The 27,985-nt window shown below is 57.2% G+C and overlaps 1 protein-coding gene across 3 annotated transcripts; it reads right to left on the bottom strand.

Moving 5' to 3' along the window:
* Positions 1–121: 121 nt before the first annotated feature.
* On the bottom strand, positions 122–27,212 carry LOC142025599 (solute carrier family 25 member 34-like). Of its 3 annotated transcripts, XM_075018111.1 has the most exons (10): positions 26,587–27,212; positions 23,116–23,181; positions 21,057–21,209; positions 18,704–18,838; positions 8,421–8,562; positions 8,266–8,338; positions 4,754–4,928; positions 3,318–3,726; positions 2,143–2,330; positions 122–1,174 (listed from the first exon to the last, which is right to left on the bottom strand). In XM_075018111.1, the coding sequence occupies exons 1-10, from the start codon at positions 26,986–26,988 to the stop codon at positions 1,052–1,054; spliced, it is 1,866 nt and encodes a 621-aa protein (XP_074874212.1). In that variant the 5' UTR covers positions 26,989–27,212; the 3' UTR covers positions 122–1,051. The 3 variants fall into 3 exon arrangements, 2 of the variants coding, with proteins under 2 accessions (XP_074874212.1, XP_074874213.1); XR_012648682.1 differs by lacking the exons at positions 122–1,174; positions 2,143–2,330; positions 3,318–3,726; ... (1 more) ...; positions 8,266–8,338; positions 8,421–8,562 and adding exons at positions 8,563–8,695; positions 12,288–12,548 and having other exon boundaries at positions 26,587–27,175; XM_075018112.1 differs by lacking the exons at positions 122–1,174; positions 2,143–2,330; positions 3,318–3,726; ... (1 more) ...; positions 8,266–8,338; positions 8,421–8,562 and adding an exon at positions 10,975–12,548 and having other exon boundaries at positions 26,587–27,173.
* Between the last annotated feature and the right edge of the window lie 773 nt (positions 27,213–27,985).

Raw genomic sequence — 27,985 nt, 5'->3', positions numbered from 1 at the left:
CGGGGAGATCTTAACACCTGATGTAGCCAGGCATTGGATTGTCGGGGAGGGGGAGGATAAGCAAATCATGCCAGCTTGGGTTACACCACCACCACCAGAGCCCTTCCAGACAGGGAGCCGAGTCCTGCAGCACCACTTAAGTGAAGAGGATTATTTATTCAAGCGTCTCTCCCAGTCCAGGCAGCGGCTCACCACAAAATTCCACAACTCCCCCACGGCCGCCAGACCCTCCTCACAAAGCGAGGCTGTGTGACCCTGAGGCCCTCCGTCAGCCCATCCTTGTGAATACTGTCTACTCAGCCCTCCACTGCTAGAGTCCGTTCCCTCTACCATCTGGTTTACGACAGGTGGCAGCCAGGTCTCATGGTCGGAGCAGAAGTGGTTCTGGAGGACCCACGGCTGATGTGAAAGGTGGCAGCCCAAGGACTGGCCTGTTGGGCTGTCCATTGATGTTACCTTCACCCACACTCCTAGGTGGTTAGATGAGCCAAAACCGGCAAGGTACAAGTGCCAAACTGCCAGAGAAGTTTGTTCATTAGGGCAAGAAACCTGGCTTGGGGTTGAGCTAAGGCCTGCTGGCTCCTGCATGGAGAGCTGGAAGTTCAGGTGCCTTGTGGTCCCAGGATCACTAAGAGCAGCTGGTGAGTGCAGAGAAGATCGGAAGAGAGGTGGGGTAAATGTGACGCCTTTGAACACCAGGGTGGCAGAGAATCAGTTTCACACTCTCCACTAGGTGACACAGCCTGGACAGTGACGGGGCCTTTCCATTCCCAGGGACCTGTGCACATGGACTGCAGCTTGTTTTGGGTGGGGTGGGGTTGAGGGGAGCCAAGAGTCATCGAAGTCATTTGCACAGTCTCAGGTTAACAAAGGTCCACTGGATAATGTCCACAGCAGATCCCCATCAGGTCTGATTTAATACTGGCACATGTATGGCATGTGAATTTAGCCTCTTCAGCAGGCATGACTTGGCACTTACGAGGTCACATTTCAGTCCCAGTCGCAGGGGCTTTGCTTCCCTTGCCATTGCTGGAACACAGCAGCCCCCTCCTCACCTCTCAGCTGCCGCCCCTCCACTCGAGGACTGGGTCAGTGAGCTGGACTTTCTGCCACGGGCCTCAAGCCCCATCTCGGGCTGCCTGGAACTGGGTTCTGGGAACCTTTGAGAAAAATCCTGTGGAGAAGCAATGTCCCCATCACACAAATATTAGAGCCAGCAGCCTCTCCAGCCAAGGACTGGCACTCAGAACTTGCCTGAGCAGCACCAGACACAAGCCAACAGACAGCCACACCTAGGCTCACAGCCAAGGGGCCACAGCAGTTCTCTGGAACGCTCACTGGGCTGCTCTCCCCAGACACGAGTGCTGAAGAGGCTGCTCCCTCTCTCTTTCTGCTGCTCAGAGCCCTGGTCTCTGTTGGGTTCAGTGACTTTCCAGCCCAGAGAACTGGCCCCTTGCACCATGCAGGGGATGTTCTAATTCGTTCCCCTGCGATTGGTTAGCGGTTCCATCCTCCTGACTCCATGGCAACCCCTTATCTATTCATCCTCATCCCCTACTTCACCCCGCTGTGCTTAAAACCCTTCACCTCTTCCCCTGCCCCCACAAATTCTCCACTCCCCTCACACACAAACGACGAAGCCCAGAGCCCACCATGTGAGTGCCAGGCTGCTGCCACCGCATGTGGGTGGAGCTCCTGAGATTTCCAAAGTAGAAGAGCAGTTCCCAGTTCCAGGGGCTGGACCTGATGCCCTCTCCAGGCCCCTTCCAGGTCTAGCATTCTTTGATTCTGCTGTTTCAAGCCACAGAGGGAGGCACAGCTTGTTGAGGGAGGGAGAGCTCAGTGGTTAGAGCACAGGCCTCGTAAAGTCAGGGTTGTGAGCTCAACCCTTGTGGCAGGGGGAGGGCTTTGAAAGGACTGGGGCAAGATAGATTTAAAACAAAATCCATCAGGGATGGTGATCGGCCCTGCTGGGAGTGCAGGGGACCGGTCTGGATAACCTCTTCAGGTCCCTCTGATGAGGTTATGAACAGAAGGCAGGGCTAGGTTTGCCCAGACAAACACAGGGAACCGTCCAGCAATTCTAGGGCACCTGGCCTGCCCCACGTGCAGCGTGCACGTAGGATACGTGTGCAGTCTCACCTGTGTCCGGCAGATGTCCAGCATGACTCCTGCCCGAACCAGGCACCAGATCTCTCCCACTAGCGAGATGAAGATGTTCATGATGTCCATCCAGCGGCCCACGGTCATTAGGAGGATGAGGAGGCCTCCCATCCTCACAAACACCGTCTGATAGACCATCTGCTCACTGGGGTTCTGCCTCTGCTCCTCTGGCAGGAACAAAGTCACCCCACGGTCACAGCATGCACCATTCTGTCCCCTCCCTGCAGGCTTGGGCAGCAGCTTCAGCCATGCTGTGGACTTATCATGGCCGAGAAAACAGCTTAGAAATGGTCCCTCCCTAACACTTTTACCTGCTGTATCTACACCAGCGCTGGAGGTGTAACTCCCGGCTCAGGCACCCGCTTTGATCGACCTAGCAGCAGCATGAGGGGTGGGATGGGCAAGTGTGTACCGAGGGTCCCAGGCAGGACTGCCCTTAGGGGGACTAGCCTGTCCCTGGGCTGGCTACGCTGCTATTTTTGGGCACGAGTTCTCCCAGATCTAGTGCACGTCCATCTACCCCAGCTGTGGCTCCAGCATAGACGCGCCCCGTGTGATGCTGGGAGTCCTCCAGCCACAGTGCAGCCAGCGGAGAGCCAACTGGTGTCTGTTCTGCCTCCGGCCTTGTGAGTGAGGGGCTGCAGGAAGACATGCTCCTGAGCTGCTTCCATCTGTCCCTGGACCATGGGAGTCATAGGGACTGCGCCACACAGGAGCGGACCACAGTGGTCCCTTCTGCACTACTTACCTGTGGCTCCAAGTGTTGGGAACAGTTCCCAGGAGGGTGCTTCATGGCAAAGGCCAAACTAACCGCTGAAAGAACTATGCCTGGGCACTGCCCAAACCACATAAGCCACGGAGAGAATTTGGCCCATTCGGTTCCAGTCACCCCCGCCCACCTCTGAAGCGCAAAACAGGAGTGGCACATCATCAGAACAAGCTCCCACTGACTGATCGGACCCCCGCGGGCCACCTGGCCCTGCATCAAACGGCTGGACCCGCTCACTGGGAGAGCACCGCTGTAAGCCGGGAATCAGACCAGAGTGCCTGGAAATGGACAAGACAAATTCCCGAGCCAAAAAGCCTGGCAGCCTGGGAAGCGCTCTGGCCAGGAAGGGACTTGGCTGGCTTCCAAGCTGCCACGGGGACCCCACCTTGCATGTAGATGACCAGAAGCGTGTAGCAGATGGTGAGCGGCGTCCAGAAGCGTACGGCCTCCGAGGTGGTGAGGAAGTCCCTGTTGATCAGTGTGACAGCCGCCAGGTCAGCCACGACGAAGGTGATCTTGAGGGCATTGCAGAGCAGGGTGGGGATGCCATGCCAGGTGGGGAGCAGGAAAATGCAGACCCCACAGTAGCGCTCTTTGCTGTGCAGCTCGTACATGGTGCAGACGTGCCGGGCCAGCCTCCAAACATAGCAGGTGATGAGACCGGCCAGGCCCAAGCTGAGGATCAGGTTGCAGGTGCGGTGGGGAGCCCCCTCCAGGAGGTAGCTGAGGCTGCAGGAGACGCCGCACCCCAAGGAGTATTGGCACAGCAGGTACAACTGGCTGCTGTGGGTGCCCTGCGGAAGCAGAACAGGGCAGGTGCAGCGTGCTAGCTACACGCCAGCGGGATGGCGCAGTTACATGCCTCCAGATGGGGACGAGTTTAATTTCCCCGCCCGGCAAACGGAAACCACTCCAGATCTAGAGAGCAGCTGCCAGCTCGGGGTGGTCGTTGTACGGCAGCAAAGATAACCATGGGGTGGTAACCAGCCAGACCATCTGAGCTAAGGGCCGGGGCCAGCAGTCAGGTCCTTTGTTCTCTGCTGCCCTCTAGTGTCTGGCACAGCACCCGTACACTCATAATCCCCTCTCTCCCACCCACCCGGCCCTGCAACCACAGAGACCCCTGCCGTGAGGTTTGAGGGTCTCGTTCCAGAGCAGCCCAGCCACAGGACAGGCTGGAGTGTAGACCTCTGGGCCTGCACGTGTTCTCTGCCTCTGCCTATGAAGGAGGGCCCAGTGGCCAGTGCCTGAGACTACCGATAGCCCACCAGCCTAAGAATCTGGTGCTAGCCTCTTGGTCCTCAAGCCAGCAAGGTCTGGAGATGGACTTGCGGTCAGCTCTGGAAGAGACGCCTCTGCTGCCCTCCCTCAGGCCAGTCATGGGAGTGTTATTGGACTCAGACCGCAGGGGTTTGTATCAGCTGCCCTCAGAACATTAAGCAGGGCTGGACACTCCCTGGGGCAGCAGCGGTAGAGGCAAATAGAAGATGGAGAACCGTGCACCGTGGGGCCTGGTGAACAGAGCTTTGCACTGGGATTCAAGAGAACTGGGTTCTATAACTTGCTCTGAGTGACTTTGGGCAAGTCACTGCCCATTCTCTGCCTCACTTTCCCCTTCTGTAAAATGGGGATACATGACCTAGCCCTCTAACTGAGCAATTTGAAATCTGCTAAAGAAGAGTGCCATGTACGTGCTGGGAGTTACTACTACTGCACACCAGAGCATACGCTCCCTGTCCACTTCCAACGACAGCTCACACCCGACTACAGAGAGTATCAGGAGATTATTACACAGGCCGTTACCCAGAGAGGATGACTCACCTTATTCAGGGACAGCAGCATAGACACTGCCCTGAGGGAAAACTCCAGCACCACCAAGGCAGCCACGCGGTACCCAACCACCGTGAAAATCAACGTCAGTAGGAGAAGGTGCACGTGATCCAACACAGACCACTGAGAGCGGATGGACTCCTTCTCCTTCTGCCTGTCGGGGTCACTGGGAACAGAGCAAGACAGGGTCAGGGCACATCAGTCCTCAGGGCTCTGGGGAATCCTTCCCTCCCGCTGCATTAGGGGAAGACCCTCTTGTGACTCATAGCAGCTCAGGATCCTGCGGCGCTACACGGCTGCTCTAGTTTACACATAAAGGCCAATTATGAGCATCCAGCCCACAGAGATGCAGCCACCCCGGGGAGCCTGACACCAGATCTCACGGCCAGACACTGATGCGTGAGGGGCAGGAGATCTTCACAGGCCAATTGGGCTTGTGTGAGTCGGACACAAATGAAGCTGCCCAGGGTTGGCTCCGCCTGCTGTGTTGCCGGCATTGTGGAGTCGCTGCCCGAGAGGTCCCCTCACCCAGGCAGTAAATAATAAACTTAATGGAACCCAGTTCCAGACACCCTCTCCACGCCAGCTACCCACCCTTCTCCTCTCTCTCCACCTTCCAGCCAGAGCTCTTCACTGTGCACCGACCCACGCGGGCCTTCCAAACTAGTCATCTCCTGGGCTCTGGCCAAAGTGGATCCACTCTGGTTGTGGGTTCAGGGCCAGGAAAGGGGACGTCCCCCTTCGGTTTCTGAGGTGGCAGTTCTGCTCTGAGCAGTCTTGCGGGGCGGAGCAGGCATCCTTCGGCTGGAGCCAGGAGAAGGAGACGGCCGTCTCCCAGAAGAGCTGGGGCTGGGCTGAACAGGCGTCCACAGCTACAAAACGGCCCCTCCGTGCAGGGGTAACTCGGTGCTTTCCCCTTCCTGGGCTATGGGCCAGGTCGTTAGAACACCCCGGACCAGCAGAGCGGCCTGTGCGTCACAGGGTGGGGGACACACTCTTCTGTGGCACTGTTCGCCCACTGCCCTGACCGTGACTAGGATCTGGCCCTCGGCGGCTCACAGAGCCGGGCCCAGGACGGTGGGAACAGCCAGGTAGATGAGCCTTAGGGATATGACACCCGGGGGTGAAAGTAATTTACATTTCTCACAGGCTCTGTCCTATCACAGCCCTAACCTGCCGCCCTGACCTCCAGCCAAGGCCCTATAAGAAATTCAAGTGTGGGATGGAGTTCGGGGCAAGGCTTGGGATGAGGGAGGTGCAGGAGTCAAGGCGGGGGGGGGGGGGCCCCTCTGGACAGGGGTGGGGAGCGTGCTGGAGTCCGTGCGGGGGGCTCAGAGCAGGGTGTTGGGGAGTATGGCGGGAGCTCGGGGCTGGAAGCGTATCCACTGTGCTTGCCACCCGATCCCTGGGCTGGCTGGGGCCGGGGAGACCCCACTGCCCATCCGCCCGAGTCCTGGGGCTGGAGTCTGGGTGTGCTGCGGCCACACAGCCCAGGCTGCTAGCAGCATCCAGAGCCCCTCCCCCAGCCAGCCAGTCTCTTGCTACTGCACTGCTGCAGGGCGCACTGGTTTGGTTTCACCTTGGGATGGGCCGAAGCCGACACACTGGCTGTGCCACACAAGGCCCCAGCAGTGCGTCTGTAACGCGATCACTTTCGAACATCGCATCCCATCAATGCTGAACCAGGGGACGTTCTAGGCATCTCTGGGCAGAACCCTGCCAATTTGGGTAAAACTCACAGAACAAACGGAGGGATGTGGGCCATGTTCCCGCTAATTGTCTCCGTCACATGTGGAATAATTTTACGTGCACGAAGGCATGTGCGAATGTGCACCACCAGGATAAACACAAGACCTCGCTGAGGGCACTCTGCTAAGCAGCTGGGAGGCACCGCGTACAGGGGACACCGTATGAGGTGGTGGTGATGACCACGGAGACCCTGGCACCAGCTTGGCAGACCCACAGCTTCTTCCTGGCCTGCGATCCCTATAGGTCCAAGCTCTGGCTGGGGTCAGTGGTTAGCACCGCCCAGCGGCACCCCACCCCCTTCCAGCCCCACCAGCCTCCACCTGCAGTTCACACGCTCCCCTCTGAATGACTTATCGCCCAGAGAGAACAAAATTACGTGGGGAGGGGAGGGGAGGGGAGGGGAGGGGAGAGGTGCACAGAGCCATGGGCTTGGGGAAACACCAGTGGCCATGAGCGGGTGTGACTCACTCCCCCTTATCACCCGGACCCATCAGCCCCCAGCCCAGGTTTGCTCCTGCCAGGCTGAGCAGGGTCAGGGGCTTACCCAGCTGGGGTGGGGTTCAGGCTGCAGGGCTTGCCCGGCACCCTGCTGAGCTCTAGGGTTGGGGCACAGGGCTCACTCTGTGCTGCCTGTCTGGTGCACCAGCTGTGGCTCCTGGCTAGGGACTTGTCCTGCTCCTGCTGGAGAGCAGGATCGGTGCAAAGGGGCTTGTAAGCCCCCAGCCCCCACTCCCCACCTGCAGTGGGGCAAGCCCCCAGGACCCAGTCCCCCTCCCCTACTGGAGATGGACAAGCCCCACTCTCCTGACACTGCTCCCCAGAGGGAATGCAGGGCAGATCAGAGCAACCCTCTATCCCACTCTCCTGCCGGAGTGCTGGGTGGGGGGAACAGCATAACTGGGGGTGCACTTTTCAAAGCCCCCCCATTTTTCCAGCACCCCTGACCAGAGCTTCTCCAGCCCCCCAGCACCTCGGGGAGTAGGGTGGGATAGGGAAGAGATAGCCCTGATAGCTCCTGCCCTGGCCTGCTTTCATTGCTCACCCATGTCCCAGTCTGCCAACCCCGCTGAGCTACCACAAGCCCATGGTATGTTCCTTGGCATTGGGGAGGGGGGCGCCCTGTGCCCTTGGTGTGCGAGAGGAATGGGGATATTGCAGGGCATCCCTGTAGGCCAAGGGGCCAGGGGCATCACACAGGGATCGTGGGGCACAGGGGTGAGCAAGAGGGCCATGAGCTGGGTTTGCACTGGCGTGAAGCATGCCCAGCCCTTGTTTCAGAGATTAGGAAACAGCCTGCGTGGGAGAGCACGTGTGGGGTGAGGCCGGGCAGGCAGGAATCGCTGGAGCCCCCCAGCTGCAGAAGGAAGGGCAGCCTGGCCCCAGGCGCCAGCTAATCTCAGCAATCAGATCCCAGGCTCTGCCCAAGGGACAAACACCAGCCACTCCAACAGCTTTTCCTCCGCCAGGCCCAGGGCAGGGCTGTCTGCAGGGGACAGGCAGCAGCCCATAGCTCTGCAGGGACTCGACCCAGCCCTTCAGGATAGCCTACTGTGGGCATGCTGCAGACAAGCCAGCCACACCAAGCCCCACGTGGGCTCCAATGCCAGGCTTCAGCGCCCGTTCGTGACCCCAGGGAGCTCCGGCCCTGTGTGCTGATCTCCGGCTGAGCACAGGACAGGGAGCATCTGCTCGGAGGACATCACAGCAGACCAGGGTAGAACTTTTGGTGGGACCAGGATCTCCCTCCCACTTACTTCAGACACTGGATGTAGAGGTAGATCTTCACCAGGCTGCAGAGGACAGAGACCGCACAGGCTCCTATTAGCCCTGCAGGGAGAAAGGAGCTGGGTGGGTCCTGAGGAAGCCAAGGAGGCCAGAGAGGGAAGCCAGTAAAGGGCTCTGGACTCACCTTGCAAGAGGGAGTCCAGCAGGCTGGAACCCCAGGCCAAGCTGGGGAAGCCAGGGAGCCGGGAGGTCAGGAACTCAAAGGAGAGCATTTCCCCCAGGTGTGGGGCCCTGGGCCCGGCTCTGCTGACGTCAGGCTCAAAGGTCTGCAGAGAGGTCTTTGGTCAGAGGAGCCAGGGGGTGGCTAGCGTGCTGGTAAATCATTCTCCAGGCAGCCTGTCGGCAATCAGCGACCCAGAGGGCTGGGGGAGTAGACAAGCCAGCAGGCGGGGCAGGGCTCTGTGTTAAAGGGACCCAGACGGGCAAGTTAGCTCTGCCAGTGTCAGAAGACAAGTTTAACTGCTCACTGGCCAAAGAACAGATTTCGGGTGGGCAGAAATCATTCACCTGGCCCAGTTTGCTACCCAAACACTGCAGTGTTTTGCTAGCCCTAAGGCTGCTTGGCCCAGGGCGAGGTGGAGGAAGGCTGGGGTCTGTTCTTGGCTCTGCTACGAATTCAAAGCAAGTTCGTTTGCTGCTTGTGCCTCAGTTTCCCCATGTGTACAATGCAGCTAGTCATGCTCACCTTCCTTTCCATTAAAATTCTCCTTAAGTTACTAATGTATGAAACTGACAAGACCCAATAGACTCATAGACACCTAGGGGTAGAAGAGACCTCAGGAGGTCATCAAGTCCAGCTCCCTGCCCAAAGCGGGACTTGGGAGGAAAAGGTAAGAGAGGCAGGGAAACGCCTCCATGGACAAACCCCACCACCTCCTCTAGCCTCAGAGCATGGAACAGAAACTGCAACAGCCAAAGTGCCAAAAAGCTACAGATTTAAAAATCCCGTTCGGGTTCCACCATCTCAGGTTTTGCTGTTCACCTGGAGGAAAAAATATGGCTCTTTTCTTGATTTGAGTCTTAGCCTGACTCCCATTGGTGTAGTTAATCACTACAAATGTGGAGGTGGGAGAGGATACATGGGAGAGCTGGTCTGTAAGCTGCTCACCTCTTTTCGCAGCACCTGTTTGGCTGGGTATTTCTCATGAGCCAGGTGGGCTCCACGTGGAGGTGATGGCAAATGACCACCCTCAGCTTACACCCCAAAGTTGCTGCCAATTTCTAAAGCTGTGGGTGGCAGATCACCTTAACCAGTCCCTGGTGGGCACCATGGTACCAACACCGATCTCCTGCCTCCCCCACCCCCTTTGCCCAGTTCTACTGCTCCCTGGTACTGCGCTCGTCTGGTGCCTGCATGTCAAGGCCTTGTTCATGTACCAAAGTCAGGGCTCTACCCTTCCACTGCCCCAGCCAGGGACCCAGTGCAAGAGCCCAGTTTGCTGCACTGGTTTTTCTTTGCACATCCTGCTGGAGCACTCCCTGGTATTCGCTTGCCACCTCTTCTCCCACAAAATACACAGCCCATCAGCTAGGTAAGAGCACACGCTGGTCCCTGCTTACACGCGTCTGGCCCCTGGCCTGGCAGAGCCAGAGAGAAATTGTTACCGCTGTTTACCCCAACAATGAGGCAGCTGGATTCAGTTCTGGCTCATGAAAGGGGCACGACTGTTCAGTTCCAGTCATAGTATCCTCGATCCAGATGCTGACACAAAAGCCAGCATGACTATGGCAAGCTCTGGCACTGGGCATGGTGCTGACATGGGCACTGTGGGGGGCTGCATGGGGATGGGCCCGGCTACTCTGAACACTGCACTGCCGGGCCTGGCACTGGTGCCGATACGAGCATTGAACACTGGACTGCTGGGCCTGGCACTGGTGCCGACACTTATGGCTCAGGTCTGTAGTGCAGGTGCAGTCTTTAAGCCAGACATCCAGTCAGGGCTGTCCTGGGAGGGCGGGGTCTGTTGCAGCTCCTCCCCCATGTTTCAGGTCATATCCTGCCCCCTGCCCCCACCTCAGGTAACAAGGCCTGGGGGTTACGTGGGGCCCAGGGCCAGGCAGCAGAGGCTGTTTCCCTCCCACACTCACCACATGGGTGGTGGGAGCTGCAGCCTGCTCCACACTGTGGCACCTTGTTACCCCGCAGGCCATGGGAAGCAAAGGGGTGTCACTTCCTGCCGCTGCAGAGCACCAGGGTGCGCTGGGCCAGGAGGGAGGTGTGGCACAGTGCAGGAGGGCGGAGCCTGCTGCTGCTCCCATCACCCACCTGGGGAGCATGGGGCAGGTGATACGACCCCTGCTGCCTCCGCCTCCCGACCCTCAGCTCCAGGTAACCCCCTGTCCATAGGATGGCTGGGGTGGCCAAACAGTCCCTTGGTGGTGCTGGCCCAAGGCCGGGGAATCCACAGATGAAGTGATCTCATCTCCCTTGACAAAGGGGTGCCAGGGGCACATCACAAGCTCAGTTCCCTCAGCAAAACCAGAGCCATCACTGCCGTGGTTTCAAGGTGCACATCACCCTCACCCCAGGAAGCCAGTCCCTGAATCTCCCCCGACGGCTGTGCTGCAGGTCTGCACTGGGCACTGTGCTCCCAGAGGAAGTGGGTGGATAGTGGGAGCAAGAGAGAAAGCGGCCTGGCTCAGCAGCAGAATGAGAACACACCAAGGAGATCTACAAATAAGAAAGTAGAAAAATCCTTTATTTGGTTGCAGCAAGCGGCCCAGAGCTGGGGCCCAGGTTGCTGACGGTATCTGCTGAGTCAACACTGTGCTGAGCCGAGCGACTCCTGCGCCGGGCAGTACTGGCTTAGAAGCACCCGGTGGCAGCAGGGCAAGGGGGATTAAGGCTCAGAGCCACAGCAGGCCCAAAGTGTCAGAGCCCCAGACTCAGATATTTCCCTTGCCCAGAAAGATGTTCTTCCCCCTGCACCAATAAGGGTAGGAACAGGTTCTGGACTCAGCCTGTGGCACAACCTCCTCCCCATCCTTGCCTTCACCACAGGCCCCCCGCTGCACAGAACCTTGTAACCCTGAGCGGCTGCAGCTCCAGGCACAGCTCGGCAGAGGACCTGAACTTACCCCTGCATCAACCGCTCACCCCTAACTAGCAAACCAAATCCCTGGGGAAAGCCACACTTGCTCCCCCCTCGTTGCTCCACGGCCAGCAGCAGCCTCTCCCCAGTTTTTCTTCTCAGTTGATTCTGGTTCCTGTGCCCTTTCCAGTGTCTGGAACGTCCCCTGAGCCAGGGCTGGACCCAGTGCAGTTCATGGGCAGCCCAGGCTGGTGCCATGCTGGAACAAGGCACTGCCGGTGTGTGATCTGTAGGACAGACTACTCCGGGTTTGCCTCCAGGAACCTCTGCCCACGACAGCCCACCCTTCCATGTAGCAGCCCCTGGCACAAAGGGTTAAAAGCAATTTGTGATGGGAAGACCAAAGCCTGCTCCAGTGAACCACCCCCATGAACAATGCCGGGGACCAGCTCTGGGTCCGTCTACTCCTTTGGAGGTCAAGTTTACCTGGTAAGAATCCTCCCAGCCCATGTATCTACGCAGCTCTTATCAGCATCAAAGTATTTTGCAAAATAGCAAGTCATTTAATCCTCACAGCTGCTCTCTGAGGCAGCACGTAGGAGGATCCCTATTTCACGGATGGGGAAACTGAGGCACAGGACAGGGACATGGATTTGCCCACATCCCAGAACGGGGTCTGTGTCAGAGCTGGGATCAGCACACAGACCTCCTGGCTCCCGGGCAGGTGTGTGGAGGACAGCCGGCACTTGCTCCACAGTGGCTGGATTACATTCCAAGGTGGAACCCTGCTCTGAGCAGTGCCAGATGCGTGGGACCCTACTGTCGGCAGTGGAGTTGGACACAGAGACAACCTTACAGATCTGGGGGGTTTCAGCTGCCCCCCCACCCCCAAAGCCCTGAGCTGTCTGCCTAGTCTCCTATTCTGCTGTATCCACTGTCCCCCACTTCCCTCCACACACCCCATCTTCTGGTGCCCTCAGGCTGGTGGAGAACTCCCAGACTCCACATGCAGGATCTGCCCACAAGGCTGCAGGGGCTTAAGCTCCGTGCTGCTGATGGCGGTGGGTGAGCTTCCTGAGTTCGTCCCAGAAGAGCAGGCTGAGGATGGTGTGAGGTCCCAGGCGCAGGTAGGCAGGGCCGATCCCTTTATACAGAGCCAGGATGCTCTCTTTCCTGTAGATCTGCACAAAGCAGTCGAGGAACCCTCGGTAATACTTCCCCTGGGGACAGGACACATGGGGAGACATGAAAACGTCCACCACAGCACACAGGACTCTGCTCACCTCTGAGTCTGGGCTCCATGCAAGTGTAACTATAAAGTCGGCTGGAACCACTATGCCCACTTAGCCTGGAGTCCAGCATGAGGCAGGCCAGAGAACCCGAGCCAATAATTTCTGCAGCAGGGCTCTGACTTCTGGCTGATCTACAACATCTCAGACCTTGAGTGATGGAGACTTTGCCATGTCCCTCGCGGAGTTGTCCAAAAGGTTAATTCAGCCCCTGTCCCTGGTAGGAATAGTCACCTTACTGCTAGTCTCAGTGTGTTTAGCTTCAGCCACTGGCTCTCCTGGTTTTTTTAAATGCTAGACTAAATAATCTGCTGCCAACAATCTCTTCCCCGTGCAGGCACCCGGCTCTCGGGCAATCACCACCAGAGCTTCTGCAATCTCGCACCAGTTTCCCAGACTCCAGGTCTGTCTGGCGGCATCTGTCTGGCCCTCTCTGATTTGTGAACCTCCTTTTCACCGTGTGGACCCCAGAACTGATCAGAAGCTCCAGTGATCAGAGGCGCTGGAGCAACCACAGAGTAGAATTAGCAGGTGCACCCACCAGGTACCTCACTGACCGTCTCTTGACACTTTCCTCCCTGCACCTCTCACCACCACAGCCAGCTGTTTTGCTGAGTCCAGGAGGGCAAAGCAGGGAGGGCGTGGGCTTAGGGGAGTGGAGGAAAGAGGCAGGGCAAAGGTGGGGACTTGGGGGGAAAGCGTTGGGAGGAGATGGAGATGGGGGTGGACAGAAGTAAGAGCCCCCAGGGCCCAGAGGAAGCTGACATCTATACCAGTGATGGTTTAACGCTGTACAGAGAGGTAACTCCACCTCCTTATTCCTGCTCGATGCTGTGCTGCTTTCACGTCTGAGCAAGCCTGGCTTTTCAGAAGAGTCCAACAAGTTTACTGCTGAACACTACTGAAAACTTCTCCCCCAGAGACGCCATGCACAGGGCACTTCACAATCTGAGCCCCTCCGCGTGCTGCAGACGGTGGTTAATTAGTATCCCCCTTAGCACGGGGGAGTCAACGCTACGTGGTCCTATATTACTGATGAAAAAATTGAGGCACAGAGCAGCTTTGACTATTTTGCAGTCTGTGCCCCCCACATCCTACTCCCAAACAACAGCATGTGATGCTCGCAGCTCACCAGAATGGTGCCACATGCACACGAGCCTGGTTCACCTGTGTGCCAGTACAGTTAAATAGGTATTATACAAATGCATTTAGACTTTATGAACCGCTTGTAAGTTGTTGCCTGCATCCATCTCATGATATTTGTATCCCTCGTTAGAGAGCAAAACAAAAACGCAGTCCAGTAGCACTTTAAAGACTAGCAAAATAATTTATTAGGTGAGCTTTTGTGGGACAGACCCACTTCTTCAGACCACAGCCAGACCAGACCAGAGTCCATATTTAAGGCACAGAGAACCAAAAATAGTAATCAAGGTTGACAAATCAGAAAAATTGTAATCAAGGTGGGCAAATCAGAAGGGCAGTAGGAGGTGGGGAAGTCAAGAGTCAGATAAAACAAAGTATGTAAAAGAGTCCATATAATGACCCATGTAATTGGCATCCAGGTTCAAACCACATGTTAATGTGTCGAATTTGAGTGGAAAAGAGAGCTCGGCCCTCTCGCTTTGCAGCCAATGCTTAAAGTTCCTTTTCAGTAAGGAACTTATTCCTTGTCAACCTTGATTACTATTTTTGGTTCTCTGTGCCCTAAATATTGAGTCTGTTCTGGTATGGGTATGGTCTGAAGAAGTGGGTCTGTCCCACGAAAGCTCACCAGCTAATAAATTATTTTGTTAGTCTTTAAAGTGCTACTGGACTGCTTTTTTGTTTTGATAGTATGTAGACTAACAGGGCTATCTCTCTGCTACTCGCTAGAAAGCAGTATTCCAGTGTTTGCTGTGTAACTAAGTCATCCAGCAGGAGACAAGCACTAACAAATGGGAAATATGATGCTGGCTCCCACTCAACAAAAGCAGCCCATCAATGTCTGGCAAACCATTATCAGAGAGGTAGCTGTGTTAGTCTGTAGCTTCGAGAACAAGAAGTCTTGTGGCACCTTATAGACTAACAGATATTTTGAAGCGTAACGCTTTCATGGGCAAAGACCCACTTCATCAGATGCATGAGTGGAGGGGTGGGTTCAGAGGGGTATTTAAAGAGTGGGGTCTCGGGAAGAGGGAGGGTCAGGGCTGACAAGTTCTACTCAGCAAGGTGAAAATGGCCCAGTATCAACAGTACTTATCAAAAGAGACAAAAACAAGTCAGATCAGACAGGGGGATGTGAGCCTTTGTCAGAGTCTAATGGGCAAACCATTGTGGGACATCAGAGGACAAAAAACTTTGTTGATTGCTCCCCTTGCTGCCTGGAGAGGATTCTGGTAACTGAATTCCTTCCAATGGCTGAACTTGAAACCTGAAGCAGAAGCACGGAGGGAATTAAAAAGCCCCTAGCAAGGAGGAGCCTGTGTCTTTTATGCTGTTTGGATTCTCAACAGGCAAGGAATGCAACATATGAGCAAAAAACAGCCAGTATTTGGTGGAGGTGAGCTCTAAGGGACACACCAAGTTTGCTTGTTACAGAAGTTTCTAATGTCTTTTGAAACATCAGACTAACTCATCTGTATGTAACAAGCAGTCCTGTGGTGCCTTAGGCTATGTCTACACTGCAGCGCTATTTAGCTACTCCACGTCTATGAAACACCTGTTATGCTGAAATATTTTTCAAATGAACCAGTGCGCTATTTCAGTGTCAAAGACGAGTAAGGAACCCGCCGAAACAGTGCAGTATTTCGACATCTGGTGCTGTGCAGGCAGTGCCAAATCCCAAAATAGCCTATTTGGAAATCAACTAGAAACAGGATATGCAAATTGCACACGTTATTTGGAGTTCAGGGCACAGTGTAAATGCAGCCTGAGAGACTAACATCTATTAGGTCGTGAGCTTTCATGGGTAAAGCCCACTTCTTCACCTGAAAAAATGGAGAGGGAAAACAGAACCCAGGACTTACATTTAGGGGAAAGCGACATCAGTAATAGGACCACAAAACCCAACCTGTCCTGTAGCACCTTAAGATTAATTTCATTTTTTAGGTAGTAAGCTTTTGTGGGTAAGACCTACTTCATCAGATGATGATCTCTTACTCTCAAAAGCTCATTACCCAATAAATTAAACTGTTAGTCTTTAAGGTGCTACATAACAGCTTCGTTTTTTTGTTTTTTTTTTTGAAGCTCCAGACTACCACGGCTACGCCTGGGAGACTAATAGGACCAGTTAATGAAGCAAATTAAGTAGGATGTTTCATTCCTGTGAACATCAAAGCTGGGGAAACTGCTCTTGTAATGCATAAGATAATTCAGTACCAGAGGGGCAGTTGTGTTAGCCTCTATCTGCACCAACAACGCGAAGTCCTGTGGCACCTGATAGACTTTTTGGAGCATAAGCTTTCGTGGGAAAAGACCCACTTCATCAGCTGCATTGGATAACTGAGATCTCTATTCAGGCCAAGGCTAAAAGGTGTCAGAATTGTGCATGAAGTCCAATACATGTCTCCCTCTGTAATCTTGTGGTAAAATCCTTTTGTAGAAGAATGGCTATTGTTAAATTGACAAGTGAACATCCAGGGAGGTTAAAGTGTTCCTCTGCACTACAGGTTTGTGGGTTTCCATTCCCGGTGTCAGATTTATGTCCATTCATCCTTTGGCACGGAGGCTGCCAGGTACCCCTCTGAGATCATTTGTTTGCTTTACCCTTGTAAATAGCTCTCCGACAGGTTGAACCTCCCTGGTCTGGCACCCTCACGACCTGACCAGTCCCGAACCAGGGACTTTGCCAGACCAGGGGATGTCAACACTTGCCCCTCTGCTTCCAGCTGCTGTCACCCCACCACCCTACCCTGCTGCTCCTGACCCGAGGAGCTCTGTGCCTTCATTGCTGTGGTCCACAGGCTGGCTGGGACGCAGGGTCTCTGCTCCTGGGCTCCATTCTTCCCCATTCCAGCAAAGCTCCTGGCCCCAGCCTGCTGCTTTTCCCTGTGGGTGGTACAGCCTCAGAGCACCCATGGGGTCTCCACCGATGCTGGACCAGGCTTGCTGCCAGACTATGGAAGTCCAGATCTAAAGTGCACAGACCTGGGGTACATGACTGGTCTTTTGTAAGTGGAACAAGCCAATTCTTGTACAGTAAACCCTCAAGAAGCGCGATTTTGTTTTGTGCTAAACTCGCATTAACGAAAGTTAAGTGCAAATCAAAACCGGTCCCCCTCCCTCCTCCTCCAGCCCCTGGCTCCCCCCAGCTGGGGACCCCGACAGGCACATCGCTGCTTGCGGTGCAGTTTCTCCCAGCTGGGACAAACCACGGTGCAAGCAGCTGTGCGCCCCCCAACTGGGAGAAGCTGGGGGGGGGTGCACAGCTGCCCCCCCGCTTCGCCCAGCTGTCCACTCCCCCACCCTAGGACGCCAGACAGATTTGGTGTACTCCAGGGTGTGACTGCGGGGACTCCAGGGGAAGGCTGTTACCATGTCTGAGCAGCTGGCTGGGGAAACTGAAGCGCAGAACTCACAGGCGCTGCGCTTTGGCTGTCAGCCCCGAGCTGGGCACCAAGCCAGCAGGACAGCTTGCTGCACCTTTTGTGTCTTTTTGACAAAAGCGGTGGTGAGGGCGGGCAGGGGGAGGGGTTGTTGGCTGTGAAACAAGGGAAGTATTGAAGATCCAGGAACAGAACCGTTAACCCCCAAGTGAACCGACCAGCCTGCGCCAGGGAACGAGGACCGAATCCGGGGCCTTTATTTTCCAATGAAAATCCCAGAGATGCTGCAGGTTTGTGGACAGAATGGGGCCAAATGCAACCAGGTCTGCTCCATCTCCCACGGGAACCACTCACCTCTGCACCTGGACCCTGCCAGGGTTCTCACGGCCTGGTGAGCGCTGGGGATGCACTGCTGCCACGCATGCTCACCCACACCCCCCGCCTAGCGCAGAACGTGGGTGCAGATAGGTTCAGGCAGCTTCCTGCCTATCCCCCCAGCATGCACGGGCCTCGGGGCAGCGTCCCCTTTACATCTTTCCACCCAGGTGCAGAATAAACATGGCCCCACCAGTAGGAACTCACGCTCCTGGCCAAGGGCGCTCTGCTAGCAGCTGAGCAGCATGTGAATCTCTCATGGGCAGCTGCCCAAGCACTTAGCTCACACGGAACACTGCTCTGGATGCCACCTCTGATCTGCCACACCCGCCGGGGGGCCGGGTCTCCCAGCAGGCCCCGCCTCTTTCCTCACAGCACCACGGCAGCAAAAATCAGTCGAGCAGATGCTCAGTGAGCAGCCCTGCATGGGGAGCTGCCAGCAGAGAGATCTCTAAAGAGGCCTGGACATGCTGGGATCAGAATGGTGCATGGCACAGCTGGGCGTTCACTGTGGGGTTGGCACCTGGTGACTAGGAGATGGGGCAGGGGCTGGGTTAGCCCAGGGTTGGCCACCTGTGCCCAGCCTTGAGCAGCACAGTATGGATTTTTATTTACAATTCTGTAAAGTTGGGTGCGCTCAGGGGACTGGGGCATGTGAAGATTATTATCAGGAGATACACATCTCACGGAGCTGGAAGGGATCTTGGGAGGTCCTTGAGCCCAGTCCCCTGCCCTCTTGCCAGGACCCAGCACTGCCCCCACTTTTTTTTTTTTTAATTAATCTATTTGTCCCAGATCCCCCCTCAAGGACTGAACGCAGAACACTGGGTTTAGCAGGCCAATGCTCAAACCACGGAGCTATCCCTCCCCCAGGCAGTATGGCCTAGTGGCTGAGCACAGGGAGGTGAGCCGGGACCCTCTGGGATCACAGCCCAGCTCCTCTGCAGCTTGCGCCTGGGTTTCGTCATCCGTAAAGGGAGGTCCTGACTTCCCGCCTTGCTGCCTGGAGGAGACTCATGACCTCATAGCGCTGCAGAGCTTTCAGAGTGCTGGGAACGACCACGTAAAGCACCCGCACCCCACTGCTTCGTGTACCGCTCGGCCAGGTGCACAAGCCAGGGAGGAGGAGCTGGGTCTGCTTCCATGCACCAGCCTCCTCCCGCCCCATTAGCCAAGGGACATGCTTACCACGCCCCGCTCGTCCACAGGCTGGTTATAGAGCCTAGTGCTGACCACGTCAAAGGGAGTCATCGCCACGGCCACGGCCACGCTGCTGATCATGCCTCCTGCCAAGGCCACCATCCAGCTGCCCTCTTTGAGCCACTGCCAGACACGGGACTAGTTAGAGTTTGCCCTCACCCGCTCCTGCAGCTGGGGATGCAGCTGCTGTATGTTGCCACGTGAGAGCGAGGGACAGGACACACGCGTGCAGGGTAAGAGAGAGAGAGAGAGTGTGTGTGGGGAGATGAATCCTTGGCTAGGAGCAGGCTGCCTAGGGGTCCAATACTCCTCAACAAGACCAATCGTTCACACGAGGGTGGGGAAAGCACAGGCCCAACCCCTGGATTCCAGAGTGCCCCGAGCTCCCGGCCGGGGCTGGAAAAGTGGAGCTGACTCCCAAGATCCTCCCTTCTGTCACAGGTCAAATCAAACCCAGGAACCTCCTGCCCCACCCACTCCTGAACCTTGGGATGCTCAAAAGCTGAGCCAGGCCCACTACTCTCATCGCTCCAATGAGCCAATCTGGAGCCCTGGATCTGAATCCTGAGCACTGAGGAGCATGAAACATTGATCCCTACGTGCCTCTAGAGCAGTGGTCCCCAACCTTTGAGAGACGGCAACCCATTTTGACAACTCACTAAGACTGTGTGACTCAAAGCAATTCAACACTGGAGTGGGAAGCCCTCCCCTAGGATTTTTTTTTTTTTTTAAACAAATCTCGAGTCCCCCGGCCTCCAGGCTTAACCCCCTCACAGCCCCAAAATGGCCACCCACCTACCTCACACGAGTGTTGCTGCTGCCCCTCACTGCTTCCTCCACACGGCTCCCCTCAGCCCTCCTATTCCCTTCCCTGCTGCATTGAAATGGGACTCAATTTAATTGGTTTAACAGCCAGATCCCTCCTGCCTGCTGCTAAACCAATTAAATTGAGTCCCATTTCAGTGTGGCAGGGCAGAGACTGGGAGCTGGAGGAGTGAGCTGCAGCAGCAGCGGGAGCTGCAAATGCCTCCTTAAAGAGCCACATGCAGCTCACAGCCGCCCAGCCAGCGACCCTTACGAAATCTAATGGTAACCCATGTTTGGGTCCTGACCCTTGGGCTGGCAATCCCTGCTCTAGAGATACAGAGATGTAATTAATTCCTGGCCCTTAGGGGTGGCAGATGGGTCTGTCGAAGCCAGAACTGGTGCAGACAGCATGAGGGGAGACTGCCCAGCCTTGTGTGTGTCCTCTGCTGTCAGCTGCTTATTTTTCTGTGGGCTGGGAGCATCCACCACCCGGCTGTTTTTAGCTTCGATAACCCATAAAATGCCAGAATAAAAAATGTAGTTTAAACAGCACATCGGTTCCACCTCCTGCCTTCCTGCACACTTGCCGGCACCAGAGCCCTGTCAATCTCACTGTGGGGAAGGCCAGAGGCAGCACCAGGGCCCAGGGAGGGATCAACTTGAAGCCAGCAGCCAGCACTTGGTTTTTCTGAGTTCCATGAGCAGCAGAGCCAGCCTGTCAGTTGGGGAGCTCCTTGGTGACTAGGGAGGGGAGGGCAGGCCAGGAGACCCCACTCCACTGCTGATACTTCTGCAGGGGGCAGCAGTGAAACCTGGCAACACAGCAGCTGCTTGCTTTGCTGATCATTAAGGCCCGAGTCTGACCTGCTTAGTGGACCATGCGCTCACTGTCTCCAAGGGGACAAAGGCGGATGTGAAACTGACACCAGTGCCTGCTCCCTCCAGCCCCAAGGGAGCACCTGTCATGGGCTGAACTTATAATCATCTGACTGAACGTGTTGCGAGGAAGTTGGCGCTGGGTTCTTGCACCCGAGGTTTCCCCTGCAAGTGACCTTTCCCTCCCGGAGCCCAACAGCCTACAGAGCCCATAAGAAGGATGGAGAAGCTGCCTGTGACGGCAATTAGTGCTCCGCATTGCCCTGGCTCGCTTCCCAGGAGTGGGGTCCTGCCACAGGGGTGGCAGGGCTGGAGGATGGCTGCATCCTCCTGGGAGGTTGGAGTGGGGGACATGAAGGCAAGAATCCCAGCATGGAAGCTGCAGTCTAAGCATAGTCTCTGAAGAGACATTGCCAGCGACTGATCCTTCGGCCCCAGAGACCAGGTTGGGGCTTCGTGCCTGGCCTTGGACAGAGGGCACCTGAGAAGTGGGCATCAGGCTAAGCGCCCACTCTGCACGGGTACAGCTGCGGGAAATGAACGTAAAGGCTGGGCCCCAGAGATTGGCACACTGGCAAGGGATAGGCCAAAGCTACCCCATGGCCCTGTCCATCTCTCCTGCTCTGAGTTCCAAGTAGCCCCTCCCAGCACCGCTCACCTTGAGGCCCTCGACCCAGTCCTTGGCTGACGTGAAGGTGGCCAGCTGCACTGCAGAGCCCACCATGACACGGGGCACGGCGCCATTCACCCCTCGCCACAGGCCCATCAGCCCCTGCTTCCTGTAGATGGTCTCAAAGGCACTGGAGACACCCTGGATAGAGAAATCAGAGGGCGGAGGGTTGGACGCCAGAGGATTTAGGGATCTCTGGGTCGATCCAGTGCCCCAGTGGGCAGGGCACGCTGCATCCCGTCAGTGGCTCTGATGGAGCTCCGGGCCAGCTGCAGGACCGTGTGCCAAGGAGACAGCCTGGCAGAGGAACTGCCTATAAGTTAGTATCGGTGATAACCAGAGCTGCACTAGACCCAAGGGCTGGCAGGATTCCACTTACACAATCCCCTTACAGGCGACTTTGTGGCTGCGCCCTGCTGCCTGGGACGGACATGTACAGCGCGTCCTGGCCACACTGTGCCTGCAGCCCATGAGGAGACCTTTGCCTCCACCGCTCCTAGGAGAGGAGTTAATAAAAGCACCGAGGACCTTGGAACTTGCTCCGTGTGGTTGCCGTGCTGAGAAACCCAAACAGCTGGTGCAGCCAACGTCACCAGAGTCCCGCGCAGCAAAAAGGCCATGACAACAATCTCCCTCCGTGCCCACTGCCTTCCCAGGCTCACTCCTCCCAGTCATCCGCTTTCCTGTTGCAAAACACACGGCGTGGTCAGTGACCGGAGCATTAACAGGAGTGCGTCACTGTACACCGTCAAGGCAGCAGCAGGAGCCTCAGGAGCGGGAGTCCCCGAAGGGAACAGGGCTAGTACGTACCAGGGGAACGTGCACCCAACCCCAGTGATTCCCTGTTCTGTTCGGGCGCCAGGGTGCCTCACTCCACAGGCCAAACAGGATATCCAGCCCACGCAGCCAGTGCGTGTGGCTGCATGTCACACCTCCCCCCGCCACATATCATGGACACGCGCGCACGTCTACCATGCAGGTCTCAGAGATTGGACATACGTGCATCTATTTGCCACTCTTCAGTCAGACACACACAGCTGAGGCATTTCCACATGTGGACCCAGCAGGCACTGCACGTTACACTTACACTTGCATGCAGGCACATGCCGAACTACTGCACAAAAATACACACACACAGACACACACTCTCATTGTTCACATACGCACAGTGCCCATACTGCTGTGCACTCAGAACCCTTTTGCACGTCGTCCTCTATGTTTTGTACGTGGTTTTTTATGACTGTAATACAGCTGTACATCATCTCTATGGGTTTCGAGGCTGATGTATTTCTGGCTAAAAGGCATCTAAGAGTTAAATCCTGCAGAACCCATGGACACTGGCTCAAGACAGAATTGAGCCCCTTGAGCTCAGTGAGACAACATCATGAAGCCATGGTGCAGAAACTAGCCTGGCCAGGTTCAGTGGCCCAGCACAAAACCACAGGGGATCACCAGACAGAACAGGGTCTTGGAAGGGATAAAAGTCAACCTGTGACTTCCAGGAGCAGAGATACCGATGGGGTGACAGATTGTCCATAATTCATCCATTAAAAAATGCAGTTTGTCTCCCCCAGCTGGTTACCTGGATTCATGGAACCTGCTGGCAAGGAGAGGCTCAGCTTAGGGTCGACAGAAGCATTTAGGCTTTTATGATTTTAACCCTGTTTCCTTCTACCTGTTAAACTTCTGTGAACCAATAAACCAAACCTGGCTTTGACCAGACTGCCCTGGGACACAAGTTCACACTGGTCACAAGGGCCCAGAGAGAATTCTGTCCGCGGACCCAGTGAGTCAGAGAGGTAGTAAGGTCTGTAAAGAAGGGATGTCATAACTGGGTGCCCCAGAGGTGCGCACGGAGAGGCTGAGAGAGATCCCTGAGCAGCACACCTTGGACTCCAACACCCACATACACACCACGCACTCTACACCAGTCCCCGCAGCATCCCCACGCAACACTCCTCATCCTGCCAATGGGGTTACCAGCTGCTGCAGGTCCCATGCATAACCCCGGGAAGACACTGGGCAGGTCCCAGAACCCTCTGCTCACCTGGTGGTTGTGCTGATGCCCCACCGCCATGGCTGCTACCGTCTGGGCTTGCAGATGCGTTTTGACCTGTCGTGATTAAAGGGAATGGGTCATTTTAGAAATGTGAGGCTGGGCACGTTAGACAGCCATGCAGTGGGGCTGGTTCAGGCCCACTGGACTGCAGGAGTCATCCCACTGAACCACTCCAGCTCCTCCTCGGCTCGTCCAGAGTAAGGGAGAGAAGATCGAGGTCCCAACTTGTTCTAGTGACATGGGAAACAGCAGGGCATTCACCTCCCCAACCCCACGGGGAACATCCCCCTTTCCAGACTCAGCCACAAAGAGCCCAAATCCAGGAGACTCTGTCCCAAGTCCTTGCACTGATACTGTCCGGGAAGCAGCCAACAATCCACGTGCTACCTCTGCTGTGTCCGACACGTTGGGAGCCGTTATCCTCACCCCCTCGGGCATAACAGGACGAACAGGAAGTGTCTTCTCTAGTTTACCCCCCACAGGTCCACTTGGGGGCCTTATTGCATCACCAGAAGCAGCTGGTGCTGGGACATGACACCAGACTAGCTGGATCACCTGGTCTAATCCATACGGCAGTTTCCTCGGCTCTTGCACTAAGCAGGGTCAGAGGTCGGAGGGGGAGCAGGGAGCTGATGGAAGTGGTGCTGGGATTCCAAAGGTCATTAAGGCCCAGTATGGTGTTTGCTGAGCACCTGCAAGGGGAGCTGCTGAGGGATCAGTGTTTTTAACAATCAAGTCCTTTAATCTGGCACCTCAGGTTGGACTGAGGAGCGTAACTTTCGGTGTCTGTTCCTCAAAGGCCAAAATGCTGTGGCCAAATTCTGCTTTACGGACATTTTGCTGCTCTCAGTATCCCTGGGCTCTCCGTGCACCATGCTATTCACTTCCTCTCCTCAGCAGCTGCGTCATGCTGCCGGGAGCTGTTAAACAGCCGCCGGGCCACACCCCAGAGATGGCCGCAGTACAGCAGTGGGTGACGTGATTTTTGTACGTGTCTCGGAGCCTTCAGGATGGAAAACACCAGAGAAATCCTTATGCCCGTTCATCTGGTTTTCCACTGAAAAGCCACCTTTCCAGCTGCCCCTTCCTGACAGCTAGAAACCAATCAGAGCCAGTGATTGAGTGAGACTAAAGTGGCTTTTGGGTCAGTTGACTGGTGACCAAACCAGTACTACCAAGGGATCAATTATCAGGGAAGGAATTTACTGCCCCAGACTCACCGGAGAACACAAATCCCCTCTCTCCACTCTCTATTTTGAGCTCCTTTGGCAGGAACAGATGGCATTTGATTTCCTCACCATTCGGGTGAGCTACATGGAGGTGAGCCCAAAAGCAGAGCAGAGGTGGGGAAAAGCATGTAACTCCCACGCTCACCCTTCATCCAGACCCCGGACACTGATCTCTGGACTGCTGCAAAGCATCCCGGAGTGAACGTTTTGCCTCTCTGACCCCGCAGCACTCACTCCCTGAAAGACGGGGGGTGTGCAGGAGCCTCTGCCTGCCTCCTTTTCAGACTCTGAGCCCTGCTGTATGCTTCCCATGCAGCTGCCCCGTCCTCCCCGGTCTCTCGTCTGCCGGGCCCAACTTACACCCTCTTTAGCAAGCTGGATGAAGGTCATCAGCGCCTCAGCTCAGGCTTCTGGGGAGCCAATGTGGCAGCCCCAGGGCAGACCCCTCAATGTCACACACTTCAGCTGTGCTCAGATGCTTCTCCCAAGCCATCATCCGGCCAGAGCAGCTGTGTGCCCAGTGGCCAGTCCCCTTCCGCTTACTCCTGAGATCCTGCCACTGTCCCTAGCCCTGACCCACAGAACCCTGGCTGGTCCAGCCCTGAGCTGCCCACTGCACTGGCCTGACCCACAGCCCCTCTGCTTAGTCTTGGGCTCGCCCCTACAGTTCTGCTACTGCCTACAATTTCCCTTGCCTGCCCCCACTCCTACGGGGGCCCCTCTGGTATGCCACCCCGCTGACAGGGCGGGGAGGAGGGTAAAGGGGGCAAAGGCCACAGGGCCTGGCAATTCAAAAGGGCCCAGGGCTCTGCCAGAGCTCCGGGCCCTTTAAATCACTGCCAGCGCACCACGCCCCAGGCCGCGCTGAGGGCATCTTTGGCCAGGGCCCACTGAGGCTGTTGGCTCCCTGGCCAGGCAGGGCACACTCCAGATTTGAGGAGAGCCTTGTGAGATGCATGGAAAGGGACTTGCCAACCCCAACCTCTCTGGCTCTCATGAGAATAAAATATCCAGATACCCCGTCTGCTCCAGAACTCGCCCCGCATGGAACCTGCCTTGCCCAAACTGTTCAGTAAACACGCCAGCTCCGCTGGCAGCACAGAGAGGGGCTGATGGGGAGGGGCAGGTGGGGGGGCGATGGCTCTGGGCCAGAAAAGCTGCTCTCCCAGCTCAAGTTCCCCGCAGAGCCGCTGTGAGCCATCCCCCTGGCATGGCTGCAGCAGCTCTCAGAACGCCTCACACAGGACAGCTGGCAAGGGGGGCCGGCAAGCAGGTGCTCCACAGGGACTCCAGGTGAAAACCCAGACCAGTCTAGGAACAGGGTCCTTCCTGCCCCAGAAATGTCACCGGAGGCCCCTCACTGAGCGACTCTGTGACACATGTTGCAGCTCGAACACAACATGGGTTCCTGATAACTTCGACAGGCAGCAGGAGAAATGATAAGCCAGAGCCGGGGGGGTCCTTGCGCTCCTCTCAGGAGGTAGCGAAGCTTCTCCATCTTAAGCAGAGGCCTTGGAGTGTGAGAACAGGGTCAGCTGGCTCCTGGACGCCCCAGCCCTGCCTTGTTTATCTATGGGGCGAGGTGGTGCTATTTTCCCACAGAACCAAGCGCTGAGGTATTGGCTCCGTCTCAGACGTTAACTTCCCCTCCCCTCTTGTTTCCATCCCACTCTGCTGTCGCAGGCAGGTTTGCTCTGGTCCCTGACCCGTGGCGAGATTCCTCTCACACCTGTTGTTGGGGGGGAGGCTGTCATCGGCTGGTGCCTCCCTACTCCTGCGAGGGGCTGGGCCCGGGGGGGCGCCCGGGTGAGCGTCTGTACCAGCTTCACCCATGGGGGTTGCACAAGCCTGGAGCCTCCATGCAGAGCAGAGTTGATACACCCCAGGCTGAGTCTGTGTTATGGGGAAGGGCCCAGGGGGCAGTCTGGCCTCAGGGCTCCCTGCAGAGAGGTGGCCCAGGAGCTGGTTAACCCCTCCCTGGGATCACAGGTAGCCCAGGGCTGTGGCGCAGCCCGGCTGGCCCACAAGAGCCGCCCTGGACCGCTCCCCGCCAGCTCGCGGCAGGGTCACAGGCCCGGAGGCGCATCCGTGCGCCCACCCCCGCCGAGGGGCAGCATTTCCATCCAGCCCGCGGCTCCCCTGGCCCAGCCGGGAAAGGCAGCGCCGCCCCGGCCAGAACCCGCGCGGGGGGCGCGGCAGAGCGGCCCCGGGGGAGAGGCGGACGACTCACCAGATAAGCCGGGCTGCCCACAAAAGCGCCCAGCGCCCCAGCGAGGGCCCCCGCCGCCACGGTGCCGCCGCGCCGCTGCGTCAGGCCGCTGTCCTCGGCGTGGGAGTAGCAGTAGAAGCGGACCCCGTTCATCAGCCCCTGGTAGAGCAGCCCGGCCCCCAGCCCCTTCTGCAGCCCCCGCAGCCCGTCGGCCCGGCTGACCGCCGCCAGGGCCTGCAGCACCCCGCGGTAGCGCCGGCGGTAGGTGCCCCGCGGGCGCAGCTCCCCCTGCAGCTGCAGCCGCGTCTTCACCACCTCCAGCGGGTTGGTGAAGACGCAGGCCAGGCAGCAGGCCGTGGCGCCCAGCACCAGGTCCACGTGCGGCGAGACGGAGACGGGGGGCGGCGGGCGGGCGCGCTCCATGTCGGCGCCCCCCGAAGAAGAGCCGGGGGTGGGGGGGCTACGAGCCCGGCAGCGCGGCCGACGGGCAGCCCCGCGAGCGCATCAGCCGGCGGGGAGCCCCGGGAGGCCGCCGCTGGCTCGCTCGGTTCCCTCCTGGCAGCCCCGGGAGGCGCCCGCACCCCTGGCCCCGCAGGCTGCAGCCGGGCCCCGCCCCCGGCCAATCAGGGCCAGCCCGGAGCTGCACACCTCTCGCGGCGGGGGCCGGGCCCGGCCGGGGGCGCACGTGTCGCCTCCCAGCCTGGCGCCGCGGCCCGGGGAGGGGACACACAGCACGCCGGAGGGGCTCGGGCCCGGGCGGACACAAAGACCTGGGGCGAGTAGGAGGCGGCCGCCTGCACAGGACAGCTGGGGGTGACCGGGGAACCCAGCAGCTGGGGCCAGCTGGTGTCGGGGGGAACGGGCTGGCCCCCTGAATGGGGTGGTTGGAATAGGCTGTGCTGGGGTGGCCTCGTGCACCCAGCACAGTCACGGGTGCCCCCCCGAAGGGGACAGTGGGAGTAGCTGGTGAATGCAGCGCAAGGTGCAGGGTGTTACACTGAAGAGGGCACCAGCAGTGTGCAGTCTGGGTTCCCTGGGGTGACCCCCAGTATGAGGCATGACTGGGGTATGGGCTCCCCTGGGATGACCCTGCCATGAGGGGCACAGATGAGGTGGGATACTCAGGGTGACCCCACCAGCCTAGCACTGGGGACATACGGTGATTCAGGAAAAACGCTTCCCAAGAAAACTCAGGCTCAGTTCTTGGCATCCAGGGTGAAAACTGACCTGGTGTGAGAAGATCTGCTGACCGTGGAGAGCAGCTGCCAGGCAAAGTATTTGTGCTTCTTGCCTCCGTTGCGGATCACGCTAGCGGCACGTGCTGTATTCATGCTATTGCTGGCCACCTCCTGGGCCCTGGGTTGGAAGCCATTCCCTCAGCAGTGCCTGTCCCCGGTGAACACCCCAGTCCACTAGCCAG

The sequence above is a fragment of the Carettochelys insculpta genome, chromosome 23 (genome assembly GCF_033958435.1).
Source record: "Carettochelys insculpta isolate YL-2023 chromosome 23, ASM3395843v1, whole genome shotgun sequence".
Classification (NCBI taxonomy): Eukaryota; Metazoa; Chordata; order Testudines; family Carettochelyidae; genus Carettochelys; species Carettochelys insculpta.
Note: the sequence above shows the minus strand (reverse complement) of the source record. Positions and strands in the feature narration are given on the sequence as shown.